Source organism: Liolophura sinensis, chromosome 1, assembly GCF_032854445.1.
Source record: "Liolophura sinensis isolate JHLJ2023 chromosome 1, CUHK_Ljap_v2, whole genome shotgun sequence".
Lineage (NCBI taxonomy): Eukaryota > Metazoa > Mollusca > Polyplacophora > Chitonida > Chitonidae > Liolophura > Liolophura sinensis.
In genome coordinates this window covers 62,026,270-62,042,091 of record NC_088295.1, presented here as the reverse complement: position 1 = coordinate 62,042,091, position 15,822 = coordinate 62,026,270, and the positions used below count along the sequence as shown (strand labels likewise).

Genomic DNA, 15,822 nt, shown 5'->3' with positions numbered 1-15,822 from the left:
ATTATTGCCTTCATGTGATTAAATAGGCTATACGTAGTCTTTTGTGTGACTCTCCTTTCCTATGGTAAATTAGAAGTCGATTTGAATTTAGTCTATACGTTGCACAGGGATGTAATGTAGCGCTAGAAAACCGAAAGTTTAAAAAATTTGTTCACTTTACCACACTCTCCTCATACCAGAATTTTGGTTTGATTTCAGTTTTAATTCCGGTTTTGAATAACTATATCTGATAAATAAGATAGACTTTCATTTTTCCTTCATTTTCGAAATACCCCCTATTCAAACAAGATAAACAGCTTACCAAGCCATGGTATATGTTGATCTATGATGAAATTATTTTAATGCGAGTATTTTCTCTTATTAGTCGTTTCTTTTACTTTCAGATTCTATATGCCTTGCTTGGCGTCTTGGTGTTTTGCCTACGTCTACGTTTTACCAGCATTTTCCATGTTAACTTTAGTATGGATTCCGAAACACCCCCTTCTTTTTGCGAAGAAAATCATTTTTCTCCATTCATATATTATTAAAGATATTAAAATTAAGGATGTATAAGAGTGCCTTACAGAGAAATATTTTACTATACCACCACTGTGAAGGGTTTTGAGTGCAGAAGGTTGGACGAAACCTAGTGTAAATTCCGCACATGGCGGTTTTACAACACAGCAATCCGTAAGGATTGTTTAAGGTTTTAATTAAATTAAGGATGTATAAGAGTGCCTTACAGAGAAATATTTTACTATACCACCACAGTGAAGGTTCTGAGTACAGAAGGTTGGACGAAACCCGGTGTAAATCCCACACATGGTGGTTTACAACACAGCAATCCGTAAGGATTGTTTAAGATTTTAATTAAAACTAAGGATGTATAAGAGTGCCTTACAGAGAAATATTTTACTATACCACCACAGTGAAGGTTCTGAGTACAGAAGGTTGGACGAAACCTAGTGTAAATTCCGCACATGGCGGTTTACAACACAGCAATCTTTCTGACTATAACGATTTTTTAAGAAATAAAGATTAATCCCGGTCATTCTTCTAGGAAACCGAGACCGATTAACACATCAGGGCACTTCACCCATACTGAGACCTGGCCAGCCATGCAGTCGTGTTTCCTTGGTCTCCAGCCCTTCGTGTGACCGAACTGGTTTCAGTGGTGTATATGACGAGGGGAGTGCTGTCAGTGTAAAGGGAGATAAACATATCCAAACGATGATTATATTCTAAAAGCCAACTGGGGCTCTGCCCGGTTTCCACCCACCATAATGCTGGCCGCCGTCGTATAAGTGAAATATTCTTGAGTTCGGAGTAAAACACCAATAAAATAAAACAAATAAAAGCCAGCTGTTTGACTAGTAAAAATTGTATACAGCGTTTTCATACAGCAGAAATGCCGTGCAGGTTAAAGGTGTTTATTGCAGGAAGTGCGATTCATGCTCTAGTCACAGGTAGTCATGCATGTACCATCCATGATACAGGTACTGTATAGTGTTTGTACGAGTACATATCCGGGTTGTTTGTTTTTTTTCCAAAAAAAAAAAATAAAAATAGATGCAGGGTGCATTCATTGTCTTGAGTGGTTGATCGACCGAAATTTGTCTTACTAAAGATAAACGCTCAGTGGATTGTTAACTTTAGTATATATGGTTTCCGATACCTCCCCCCACCCCCTCTTGTTCTTGCCAAGAAAATCGTTTTTCTTCATTCATTTAGTATTAAACATATTAGGATTAAGAATGTATAAGATTGCTTTACGTATACTACCACAGTGAAGGGTTTGAGTGCAGAACGTTGGAGAATGCCTGACTGAGAAATATTTTACGTATAGAACCACAGTGAAGGTTCTGAGTGCAGAACGTTGGATGGAACTCACTGTAGAGAATGCCTTACAGAAAAATATTTTACCTATACCACCACAGTGAAGGGTCTGGGTGCAGAACGTGAGACGGAACCACTGTAGAGAATGCGTTACAGAGAAATATTTTACGTATACCACCACAGTGAAGGGTCTGAGTGCAGAAGGTGGGGATTGGCTAACACATAACGAGGTGAAAGATAGCTTGGAAAAAGTGTGTAGAAATGAATAGAAATGGGTGATATTCTAAGAACTATGTATAGACGATATGAACCGGAGTTGTTTATTGCAGGAAGTGCGATTCATGTTCTAGTCATTCGTAGTCAAGCCTGTATTAGCCAAGATAAGGTACTGTATTGTGTTTGTACGGGTATATATCCGGGTTTTTTTTTAAATACGACATGCCGGGTTCATTCATGTCGTAGTGGTTGACCAACCGAATTTGAAGATAAAATTTGTCTTACTAAAGATAAATGCTCAGGGATTTCCCCCGAGGTTTACAGTCGAATTCCTTGTTGAAGGGTGCTGCTTGCACTTGCTGTTGGAACAAACTGAATTGCATGGCGGTTATGCCAAGTATACGTGATACTCGTCTCGACGCTCAGCCGCAGAAAGCCTTGGCGACAATAACCCGGTCTGCAACTCTCACTGAATTAACTGCCCTTAGTGGCGAAACAACACAACGCATAAACAAATAATTATTTGAATAAGTGTTGCAATGACAATGACTCATTGTAATATTGTTATAATACGGTTTTTACTTCCCATGTTCATTGAAATGTTTCTTCAGAGGATACCTGAAACGCTTTGGTTTTATTTCCTAATGTGCAGATCTTTCAACTTTTACTTTGGTTGGTCGTTTGTGTGTGTGGGAGGGGTGAAGGGGGGTGGGGGTGGGGGGGTGGGGGGACTTCAAAGTATAGTTCTCATAAGCCCCCGGCGGTCTGCCAGGAAATTAAAAAGCTTGCAGTGGTGACGCCAACGATGATACCTGTTTTAAAAAAACTCTGTGGGGGGCAGACCCAACGGGTCTGGCCGAATGGGAGCGAATGTGTTGGGAGTGGGAACAGACCGAATGAGGACGGGTGTACGGGCGCGCAGGGGGCGCGCCAATGTGGCCCGAAAAGGCCATACAGTATCTGTGTACACTGTAACGACACGGTTCTCCCAGCTCGGGCACTTCAGGTGTGTTCACCAAATTCCGAGCAAGATTAACGATGACGTAATTTCTGAAATCATTCCACCGTTGACGGAAAATTTGCATAATATATTAACAGGTATAATAATACCCCAAAATGATTTTTTTAAAACAAAAATTACAGGGCATTATTTTCTTGATTTGGCATAAAAACACCCTTGCTTTATAGCTCCTGTTCATGTATCAGTTAAGGTCAATCCATAAATTCTGGCAGAGCGGATTTATGTTTTTTTTTGGCCCTGTTTCCTCCAACCATAATGATGTATAAGTTAAAGATTCTTGAGTACGACATAAAACACCAATCTAGCTCATGCTGGCTTCCTCTCCGGCCGTACGTGGGAAGGTCTGTCAGCAACCTGCGGATGGCCGTGGGTTCCCCTCGGGTTCTGCCCGGTTTCCTCCCACCACAATGCTGGCCGTCGTCGTATAAGTGAAATATTCTTGAGTACGGCGTAAAACACCAATCAAATAAATAAATAAAATTAAACACCAATCAAATAAATAAATCATATCTGTTGACGTCAAAATTGATTTTGATGTTTTGAGGGGTATTGTTCTCAAGTCATAGAGATTAATTCCACAAAGCCATTTCTGACTTAAGTCAAAATTGGAGATGCGTTTATAGAGCTTACTAGTGGACCCCATCAATTTAACCACCTTTTTCACGACCTCGTTAATGCTACCCTAAGACGAAAGTGTCAAATGTTAAACTTTGAGTATCAATCTAAGCATTGTGACTAGTTTTAAAATTTTGAGTCAGATAGGATATGCCTTTGTGGAAATGTATATGGAAATGAAAACTATATGTTACGTCTGTATACATGTTATTTGTGACTGTGACTTGACTGAAATCTGCAACCGAATTTCTCTGTTTTAGTGGAAATTAATCGTAACGTCACGCCAAAAAAAAAAAAAAGTTAAAGAAGGAAATAGGGCGGCAGCAAAAGCATAGTGTTAATCTTCTACACATATTCATGCCTTCCACAATGAAAGAAGATAACATTACCGAAACTGGAAAGACTGATATAGCTATGTGTTACGTCAAAACCTCAAAATACCCGGACGGCTGTACACGTGACCATAAAATGGTTGCATCTACACTGTGAACACAACCTAGAAAAACACACATTTTGGCGGATGTTGGAAGTTTATTGGAAAGTACACTGACAAATACTGGTCATCAAGTGTAATCGTTTCTAAATGTGTAAGGGTGGAATTATTGATTGCGTGATTATTGATAAGCAGTGAATACATCTGCTGCGTTCATTGCTTTTATTGAGCCCGATCCAGCTGTCGCAAACTTTCGGTTTCATGAAAATCCGTATATAAATTTCGTGTAAATATTTTGACCAAAAAACGGAAATCTTTAAATGATGAACAATCGCTTAAAAACTCCCTACACGTGCATATGTGGACCACCGCTTAAATGTAATGCATTGGTGCTTGTGTCAAGGCCTAGCTCTACACAAGCCTTCAGGAAGTCATCGATACATTGAAATGGTGATAAATTGTGGTCCAGATCCGGGTCACCACCAAATTTTATTGGATTGACCGCAACCCTGAACCGGTAAAAGCACAACCTCCATCGGCTGAGGTACAGCTGGACTCTAAAGACTCGCCCTGTGTTCTAGGTTGTTAGATCAGGGGAGGTAACAAGGCTCCACGCACTAGACTTTCTTGTTATAGGGTTGAACACATGCAGTTCATGGAACTGAATCCAAGATTTACCTCCTCTTGGAAGATTGAGTTCTGGCAACTGGTTGGGTAATGCTGGAACATAGGCTTAGTTTATAATTGACACATTTTAAATCTCGATACTATTGCTTTACATCTTGTTAAAATGTCAGACCTTTCCCTCAGGTTGCAACCAGTCACTTCCAGTGATAAGAGTTACAGGGCCACTACAGGCTATGCTACATGTATGTTGAAGTTTACGCATGTTGTGGAGAAAATTACACGCTGCAGGCGACAGTAGGGCTTAGTGCCACACGCGGGGTTGGGAATATATATCTTTTATGTTAAAGTTGACATATTAATCACAAAAGTTGTAAGGAAAACCACTGCGCACATTTCATACATTCGCGTTAGGAAAAAAGGGAGGTAAGCCGTAGAAACTTAACAGTGACGTAAGAGCTGCATAAAGAAAAAATTAACCCCAAATATAACGAGATTAAAAACAAGACTTCAAAACTGGTTTGGGAAGAGGTCTCACGTTGTTAGGAAAGGCCATTGTTTCAAAGGCACATTACATCTCAAGATGCGTTTATTTGGCCAGTGTGCTTCCATTAAAACACAGCACTGCAAAATAGTTAACTCAGAGTTATAGAAATTCGTATGGTACTATGAAAGTGGCAAAATTTTAAAAAGTGTGATGTCTAAGGATAGGTTTGATGGAGGTCTGATTTCTCTCTTTAGTGATGGTCAAATTGTTTGGAACAATAAACTCATTTAGATAGTAAAATCTATTTATGACGCACTCTGGTGAGAAGAGTGGAATGATTTGTTTGATGAAAGTGGCACTTTTTCAAACCGTTGAATTTGCTTCGTCAGCAATATGGTATCCCAGCAACAAACGGCAGCTAGAGAATTTGGAAAACTCTGGAAACTGCTATTTTGAAAAATGTCTCAGATCACCCTTTTGCTGGTAAAAGGCTAAACTTAAATTTTGATATGACGTACATCCGAGACGTTAGAATGGATAATGATAAAATAACAACTAAATTCATGTATAAACCTCTATTAGATCATATTTCTGTAGAAATGTACGGTTATAAAATGTGCCCCAGCCAATTTTCGTTCTCCAGATAACAAAATCTGGCTTGCAACTCATGAGATTGGTGTAAACAACAGAGCGACATCAATGCAATGCAAGATTTTGCACTCTATTTAGCCATGTAATAAGTATCTATTCAGTGACGGTAACCGGGTATCCAACCTGTGACCGATGTGAAGAAACAATAAAACGTAATTTAATTACATGTCGTCAGAAAGGGAGGTTTTGGCATTTATTCGGGAAATGGCTCTGTGCATGTTTAAATACTGAGATAAAATGAAATACTTCACAGATGTTTCTGGGATATTTCGAGGGTCGGCATAACAAAGAAGTTAATTTTGGGGTTTTACATGCAAAGTATTATATACATATGTATGTCACATTGTGTCTATTTCTGGTGTTTCACATCGTAAGTTAATTTTTGGGTTTTACATGCAAAGTATATATATATATATATATATGTCACATAGTGTCTATTTCTGGTGTTTCACATCGTATATTCATGATGAAATATGAACTTTATTAGAAGATATCAAAAAGGGTACATTTGATTACTTTTTTAGTCCAGATTTAGTTAGGGCGTTTCATTCTAGATATTACTCTACATGAATATTATCTTCAGTCCACACATATACAGTCCATCATCCTTCTGAAAATATTGTTCATCATGACAAATCCGAACAAAAAAAACGAAAACCAAAAAAAGTGATGACTGATATTCCGCAGTCCTTTTCATGCTACTCGAGAGCGCATACTTCCTCCAAGCTACCGCATTAGACATTTAGCCATAACATTGACCTACTATTTAAACATCATAAATTTGTGAATTTATAATAAAAATAAAAATAATGATAATAACAGTAATAATAATACAAAACAATTCGCATGGTAAAATATTTGTATTGTCAGAATATATTAAACAGTCAACCAAACATGGTTACTTCTTTGAGCTGTATCTGTTAGGGTCAGACCTATGAAGGCAGTTTGCGTGCATCGTTTTCCACAAACGGTATTTATACCGTATCTCACTTAATGATATGATAAACAGCAATATTTATACTAAATGTTCAAAAGTCAGTGGCCTCGTCAGACGGGAAATTATCGCCCGAAGAGAAACAAAAGATGGAAAAAAACTTCCTTCTCTGACAAAATGGTGAATATTTTCTACTTAGTCATATTTATAAATATTTTAAAATGTTTGTGTAAATCTGTTTACACAATTATGGTTTCTGTAATTTTACCGCAGATATTCCGCTTTCAAGAATAAACAAGGATAGTTTAACCAAAAAATGTGTTTAATCTCATTATATCCGCAGGATGTGTCTTTCTTGCAAGGAAATGGTCAAACGAAGTTTAAAGCCCATAAAGAATCCAGGCTGCTCTTTCCAAACATCGTTTTGTCAGCACGTTTTCTCAACAGTGTTCTTTATTTACTTATTTATTTATTTGACTTTTGGTTTACGCCGTATTCAAGAATATTCCACTTATACGACGGCGGCCAGCGTTATGGTGGGCGGAAACCAGGCATAGCATGGGGGAAACCCACGACCATTCAAAGGGTTATTGTCCATGTGAATGGTCTTTGAGACCAGAGTTTCTCACTTGAAGTTTGCGGATGAACTAGATTCCGGTCCACAAAGTAATTTCATCGGAAAGTTTTCAGCCATCACCACTATTGTGAGTGTACAAGTCGTGAAGATGATCACTAAGCTAAAAACACTTTGAGGAACAAATCCATATTGCACAATCGTTGCAGAAAATCAGACAAAAGAGTATTACCTATACTTCAGGGGATAGTCCTGTAATAGAAGAGTGAGTGAGTGCTTGGGGTTTAACGTCGTACTCAACAATTTTTCAGTCATATGACGACGAAGGAATCATTAGGGTGCATGCACGTGTAATGTGCCTCCTTGTTGCAGGACGGATTTCCACCGCTCTTTTATTTAGTGCTGCTTCACTGAGACGACTTACCGAAGGCAAGTAAGCCGCCCCGCCCGAGCCATTATACTGATACGGGTCAACCAGTCGTTGCACTATCCCCTTCATGCTGAACGCCAAGCGAGGAAGTTACAACTTCGTCTTTTAAAGTCTTAGGTGTGACTCGACCAAGGATTGATCCTGGATCTACCGGTCCCGAAGCGGACGCTCTACCAACTGTGCTATCCGGGCCGGTCTGTACTAGAAGAGATAAAAGGTTCAAATTTCATGTTTCATTCTCTAAATGGCTATCCTAACCTAACATGCGCACAAACATTTTCCTACTAATGTTTGGAAAGAAACTCAAGTGCGGTAAACTGTAAACCAAAAAACGGAATTCAAATACCGCAAATAAAAGATTTGCATCAGAATTAATGAATGATCAAGCACTGATTTACGTCTTATCAATTTGACACTAGAGATCGGTGATGTACCATGACTGTTTTTACCATTCACTTTGTATTCCAATTAAATAAGCATTATCCGGGCGCATTTGCCCACTCACCCGCTAGAGGTCAAAATATCCGGGCGCACTGCCCACTCACCCGCTAGATGTCAAAATATCCGGGCGCACTGCCCACTCACCCGCTAGAGGTCAAAATATCCGGGCGCACTGCCCACTCACCCGCTAGAGGTCAAAATACCCGGGCGCACTGCCCACTCACCCGCTAGAGGTCAAAATAGTGACAGAAATAATGACGGAATTAGTGTCCGCAAATGAACGCTCGATCCATAAGAGCAAAAAAATTTGGCCAAACAGAATACATTTTTTTCACTAGTCGAAATTGGGGATTGTCCTCATTAATACAAATAATTTATACAGAAACAAAATGACTGCTTAAGCATAAAATAGAATAACTTTGCAGGGAAGTTGGGGTTATTGGTTGAGACAAAGTCTGGATCATAAGGATTGTTATGACTTTTATAACTCATCTCCTTTGATTTTGATTGCTCCCCTTTTTTGGTTGAACTATGCCAAACCACTTGACCTACTAACCGCCCCAGTGATCTAATGTGGGTCATATCTGTTACAGACAGGCGCTAGATAAAACTCTCTAGCTGGACAGACAGTTCAAGCTTTTCCTAACAGAAGACCCCTGGATTGATTATCTAAACCGTACTGAAAACAATGCATTTCTGGGGCATGCATGTGATTTCTGCTGATATAGACTCAAGCCTCTTGCAGGAGGACATCGGGTCACACCGTGGCAGACATTGTCTCTGGTGAGACGCGGCAAGATGGCAGGGCAACTGTTGATCGGCTGTGTGGTTCTGCACGTCGTCGTTCTCGTGGCACATTGTGATTTTCCCTTCAGGAATATTTCTTTGTCATGGGAGGAGCGGGTGAACGACCTAGTAGGCAGGCTCACACTGGATGAGATTGTCCCACAGATGGCGAGAACTCAGCCCGCACCAGCTATAGATCGGTTAGGCATCAAAGCGCACGATTGGGACACGGAATGTTTGCGGGGTGATGTCAGCAGTGGTGATGCTACGTCATTTCCACAGGCCCTTGGTCTAGCGGCAACTTTCAGGTAAACACTGAGATTGTAAAATATTTTCCAAAAATCATTAAATTGATAAGAATAAAGGTTAAAGAATAAATATAAACGGTATGTCATTTCTAAAACTATATTAATAAGCGATGGTCTCAACACAAACTGTTTTAAAATGTGTTGTGGGGTATAACAAAACAATAGATTTTATATTTTTCCAGCCCCAGCATTATTTTCCGTGTCGCCGAAGCCACATCCGTAGAAGTGCGAGCCAAGTACAACAACTACACTAAGTACGACGTACACGGTTATCACAAGGGCATCAGCTGTTTTAGTCCCGTTATCAACATCATGAGGCATCCTTTATGGGGAAGAAACCAGGTCAGTGTACTATACAGCTATATGGAGTGAAATGGAGAGTTGATGTAACAGCTATATGATAAAATATGGTATTCCAAATGGATAAATTGTGTACGGTCGCCTGCACAAAAATCATAATAAAGGTATTTTCTTATATTAGGAAACGTACGGCGAGGACCCATTCATGAACGGTCTGTACGCTCAGCATTTCGTGGCCGGCTTACAAGGAGATCACCCACGTTACGTCAGGGCAAGCGCCGGATGTAAACATTTTGACGTCCACGGTGGTCCGGACAGTTATCCTGTATCCAGATCTTCGTTTGATGCCAAGGTAAAAGCAACATCATTATGTGAAAGACTGGTCACAGTCTTACGCCACATTGACTGTTGACCTACTTGGATTTTGAAATATAAATATCTGTAATGATGAGTAGCAAAAGTACACAACTGCACTCATTTGAACAGTTGAAATTCTGTTCATTTTCGTGCGCGGAAACCACTACGTAAAGAAGGCCTTTCTCATAACACCTCTGAGCCCAGAAGTTCAAAAGTGTATTATCAGTCATAACTTGTATTAACTTTAGTTTTGCATTAGAGCGAGAGCGGTATTGAAATTTTAGCCTGTCTTAGCTTTTTATACACGTCACAACATCTGGCTACTGTACGATTTAGGTGGCGACCCGTGACTGGCGGTTGACGTTTCTTCCGGCATTCCGAATGTGTGTTGAAGCTGGAACCTATAGCGTAATGTGCAGCTATAACAGGTCATTGTCATTTCTCACAAGGTTTGATTGCAGAAATATAACGTTTTCTGATATCTGTTATATTCCCAGCTAAAATGTTTTAACTGCTATTTAGTGTGTTTGTCCCATCATGCAGGATATATACAGTTGTTCATTATAAATGCACACTCTCAGTCAAAGACATTGTCATCTAATTGATCCAGAGAATCGGCAAAGTAAAAACAACGAAGCTGTTGTGTCTTACTTGGTGGTGTCATTGTTTTCTTCTAAAATAGTAGGTAATATATTCATAATTAATTTTAGATTCTACATGATAAAAACAAGAACTAGCGTTGTGAAGGGACTTACTATGTATTCAGTGCTTGGCTGTTGGAAACTTTGCTTTGACAATATCGATGTATCTACAATTTAGGATCAATGGAGTTCCAGCGTGCGCGAACAAAAAGTTACTGACAGATGTGCTGCGTGGCGAATGGGGATTCACGGGTTACGTTGTCAGTGACGAAGCCGCGATAGAGAACATCGTTTATGCTCATCATTACCTCAACACCAGTGTGCAAACTGTGGCCGCCTGTCTTAATGCGGGATGCAATTTGGAGCTTGCTCCTGCAAAAAATGAGGATAGAGACTTTTTCATGGATATGGGTAAGACTTTTGCCGATGTTCATAGACCGTGATGAATTAACGCAATTTCATTCAATTTCGACCGACCGTTTTCTCATCAGATTGAAGAAGCCTTATTGGTTAAGAAACAGGATTTAAACCTGACTGTGGACGATCGTCTAACATTTTTTATAGAGCTTGTCATTTTGTTTTGAACGTTCATTTTGCAAGAAATCGAATGAGACCCTTGCTTATGCAAAATAAGGATGTCAGCTATACATTAAAGCAGATTTATATTTAAATTTAAAATACATTTACAATGAAACATATTACAAAATTGACATTATAAATGTTTTAATCAGAGTCTGTATAGCCTGTATGGAAACAGTAGAAACTGTTTAATGGTGATTCAGCCCAAGCTGTTCAAGATGGAAGTCTCACAATGGACACGGTCATAGAGAGGGTGAAACCTCTGTTCTACACCAGACTGAGGCAGGGAGAGTTTGACCCACCGGAAATGAACCCCTATAACAGAATCAACCTAACGGTCATCGAGAGTGAACCTCATATAACTCTGGCCAGGGAGGCAGCGGTCAAGTCATTTGTCCTTCTGAAGAACAACAACAACTTTTTACCGATAAACACTCCGAGCCAATATGAAAAAGTTGCGGTAAGAGATATTAACTTGCGATCTTCCTGAAAAGTTTAGAGCGTAAGGATAAGTTTGGCAGGTATTATTAAGCCTTCGTTATAGAGCTACAGACATGTGTGAGCTAGACATCAATTAAACCGATAACAACGTTGTTTTACAACATTCATTCTCTATACTGTCCAGCTTCAGTCGGGGTGTTCTTTCTTGGGGGTATGTCAGATCAAAATGTTCTAGTAAGCTCGGTGGCCTATCTTTGTCCCTAGTGGATACATCTACCAAGTTACCAAGATATGAAAAGAAATGTTTTTCTTGCTTAGGTCTGTAAATATGCCCGGTGTCCTAAATAAAAGAAAGTATTGCGGTGTAATGTCGTCTGTCTGTAATGAACTTTAAGATCGTTGGACCGATGTCAGACAACCCCAGCCAGCTTTTCGGGGATTACGCCCCAAATAATCCACCGGGCTATACAATTACCCCGTTCCATGGACTTCAGTCCATCTGGCCTACCATCAGCATGGCCAGCGGCTGTTCGGCCACCGCGTGTACGGATTATAACAGCGGTGATGTGGAGAAGGCGATCAACGGATCCAACATCGTCTTCGTGTGTTTGGGAACAGGTGAGTTCAAAAGTACTAGGGTATTATCGCCATACCGTTTAGATCTTGTAGCACAAATGTGTCTCCTTAGTCACGGCGGAACCAAGAAGGAATTAGTATATTCGTTTGAGCGACAGAAACAGGTTAAAACTTCGTTCACTTCATTAGTGGATTTTTCCAGAAATACTGTGGTATGTATAAAAATAGCTCTGATCGACATCACATTGGCGAACCGTATCTAGTTTCTTGGTGTTCATTTGTCTATATAGCTCATGAAAATATGGTCTATCGCTGAAGACAACCAGAAGGAAGAAGACAAACGCATACTTTGCCAGAATTTTTATTGGTCTGTGGATTAAAAAACAAGATTAATGGAAAGTATATTTGGTAGCTATATTTCATGTATGTTAGCGTGCTTTTAAGGACGATCTTGATGGCTGCATATAGATAATGTACATTTAGCAAAAATTGAACTTCGGGAATTGCACATGGGTCACCATACTTTTACACATTTCTTTGGTGAAGAAGCCTATTTATATCTTAATTACATTCATTACACTTAATTACATCCATTTTGCAGGCCAGTCTCTTGAGGCTGAAGGACATGACAGGATGAACATGGATCTTCCAGGATCTCAGCTTCAGCTTTTACAAGATGCTGTAAAGTACGGTAGGTATTTTATTACTTTGACATGCCGTTAGTAAGACAAGCGTCACAGTAACAAAGTTCGGAACATTGCATGAGGACAGGTTCATTGTACTTGCTCGGGTTTCGAATGCAATTCTAAATGGTCACATATAGCAGATTGACGAACAAAATTGGAAATGACAGAATTTATGTTACATCAGTTGGCAACCGTAAGCATAACATGACGATGCTCACTGTCAGTTTAAACTGGAAGAGAAAAGTAAACTGTAAGTAGCTAGATGTATGTTTCAGCGAATGGCGCCCCGGTGGTTCTGCTCATGTTTAACGCCGGACCTCTTGACATCGCCTGGGCAGACCAGAACGAGGCCGTTAGCTCCATCCTTGCCTGTTTCTTTCCGGCTCAGGAGACCGGAAATGCTCTACAGCAGGTGCTTCTGGGAGATGAAAGTCCAGCTGGCAGACTTCCATACACGTGGTACCGCTCAGCCGATCAGGTAGGGGATCACCTAATATCCCATTCATAAAACACCTGCATAGGTGCAACGATAAATGGCTTGAAAAACAAATCTAGTGTTTATATATATGTTTAAGCCGACGAGGAGAAATATTATTGTCAAGGTAAATATTGTACTTTATGCGAAGGCCGTATATATTGAAACATTTTAGGGTAAAACTTTCATTTTACGAATGATGTTTGGCGCATATTTCAGCAATGTGTAGGTTTTATATCTTCCAAATATTTAATTATAAACTTGTTGATTTTCCAGATTCCTGAAATAACAAATTACACAATGGCAGAGCGTACCTACCGTTACTTTACCGGAGACCCCCTATACCCGTTCGGCTATGGCCTATCCTATACCAACTTCACCTACACGGATATCACTATCGGGAGTTCATCAATACAGGCTGGTGAGCCTCAAACCGTGTCTGTAACCCTCCACAACTCGGGAGCCGCCATCAGTGATGAGGTGAGAATGGACAAACATCATTTATTTGGACAGTATTATAGTGGAAAGAGACCGGGCAAAGCGCGCAGGAAACCCACGACCATCCGCTGGCTGCTGCCAACCACTATTATTAGTAAATATTAGGAGACAATTTTACAGATGATGTACACAAATCCGTTGCTATAGAAATTCTGTGAACTGCTACCTGGTTACACGTTTCGACCAGGTGTTGTGTCAGGTGTTACTCAGTGTGTCAAACGTTGTAGAAAGGCTTGCCGAAAGATCCCTAAGCAGCATTAGATTTTGATCTCTGACATTTTTCTCGCAATAACATTTTTTTATGGTTGCGAGCATATGTAAGAATTAACATAAACATTTGATGCTTCTCTGTCTCTGGCATAGCTGACAAACAGACCAGTTTGTTGTGTACTTTGTGGTTTCCACACAATATTTCCCATCGTGATTACTATATCTTACCGAGCATCAGTTTTTTGATGGCGACTAACGTTCTAAATAACCTCTAATGACTAGCACATAAACACAGATATAAGACATTTCTTGTTAAACTTCCTTCCCATTACCGTTACCGACATGTTTTATCACCAGGTGGTGCAGGTGTACATATCCTGGGTAAGCCCGAGTACCACGATGCCACAGTTACAACTGGTCGGCTACGATCGTCTGCGACAGATCGGTCCGGTGGTGACGTCACTAACTGTCAAGTTTGTGATTGATCCCCGCCAGATGGCGCAGTGGGACGATTCTAAAGAGCAATTTTTCATTGAGTCAGGTGAGTAAGAGGAAAGTTATGTGGATAGGACATTTTTCATAGCGCAATGTTCAAAAATTTTGCATCAAAAAAAAAAACAAAAAAACAAAATGTACGTATAGCACGGCAATAGCGTCGTACAAAATATCGTGCAATAAATATACGATAAAAAAATGCCGCGCACTGGTTTGTGAAACTGGCCCCTACTCTTGCTGTTTTGGGAGTCTTGGTGAGTGAGTGAGTGCTTGGGGTTTAACGTCATACTCAACAATATTTTAGTCATATGACGACGAAGGAATCCTTAGAGTGCATGTTATAGGCCTCCTTTTTTGCAGGATGGATTTCCAACGCTCTTTCATTTAGTGCTGCTTCACTGAGACGCCTTACCGAAGGCAAGTAAGCCACCCGCCCAAGCCATTATCCTGATACGGGTCAACCAGTCATTGCATTGTTCCCTTCATGCTGAATGCCAAGCGAGGAAGTTACAACTTCCTCTTTTAAGGTCTTATGTGTGACTCGACCCAGGATTAACCCAGGATGTACCGCCTTCCGAAGCGGACGCTCTACGGAGTGTTGGTGACAATAAACCGTCAGCGAAGCCCATGTGGCCGTTTGTACATTCTAACGCTCCTGTGTTCCACCAATTTGAGGTGGATATTTTTACATCACATGTGGGACAGTTTGTCAGTAACTTGCCAATGGTTTTACATGTGTCCGCGGCACGCCAGTGTGCTCCACCCGTAAAACTCACCACCATCGAATAAATGAAATATTCTTTAGAATGTTAATACATTTAGTAAATAAATCAATCAATAAATAAACCAGTGCTTATATTTCAGGAGAGATTCGTGTGTACGCCGGAGGTCAGCAGCCGAACCAGAAGAGATCCGTTGCCTCCAATGTCCTACAGGGAAGCTTCCAGGTCACAGGACAGAAGTTCATGGGCAGATTCTAGTATTCAGTACAAGTGCAGAAATCTAGATGTATATTTTCATGGTTGTGATTATATTTATACTGCATTTTTGCCGGTGTGCGGGCGTCTTAGTTGTTCCTTTCTATTAAAATATTACGGACGACTTTATATGGTTAATAGCTTCCGGCTTATGTGTTTGAATTTTTTGTGGGACCGTTTTGCGCTGTGTTAAGTCCATTGATAATAGGTTTGTCTTTCACCAGTGTGGATTACATATGTAAGTCATTCACC

General features: G+C 40.2%; 1 protein-coding gene across 1 annotated transcript; it reads left to right on the top strand.

Moving 5' to 3' along the window:
• Window positions 1-8,893: 8,893 nt before the first annotated feature.
• Window positions 8,894-15,573, top strand: LOC135463142 (xylan 1,4-beta-xylosidase-like). The gene is made up of 12 exons (XM_064740461.1): window positions 8,894-9,335; window positions 9,518-9,677; window positions 9,817-9,987; window positions 10,329-10,420; window positions 10,812-11,044; window positions 11,416-11,672; window positions 12,049-12,271; window positions 12,831-12,920; window positions 13,191-13,393; window positions 13,667-13,870; window positions 14,456-14,639; window positions 15,458-15,573. Exons 1-12 carry the CDS (start codon window positions 9,040-9,042, stop codon window positions 15,571-15,573), a joined length of 2,229 nt encoding a protein of 742 aa, XP_064596531.1. The 5' UTR covers window positions 8,894-9,039.
• Window positions 15,574-15,822: the final 249 nt, after the last annotated feature.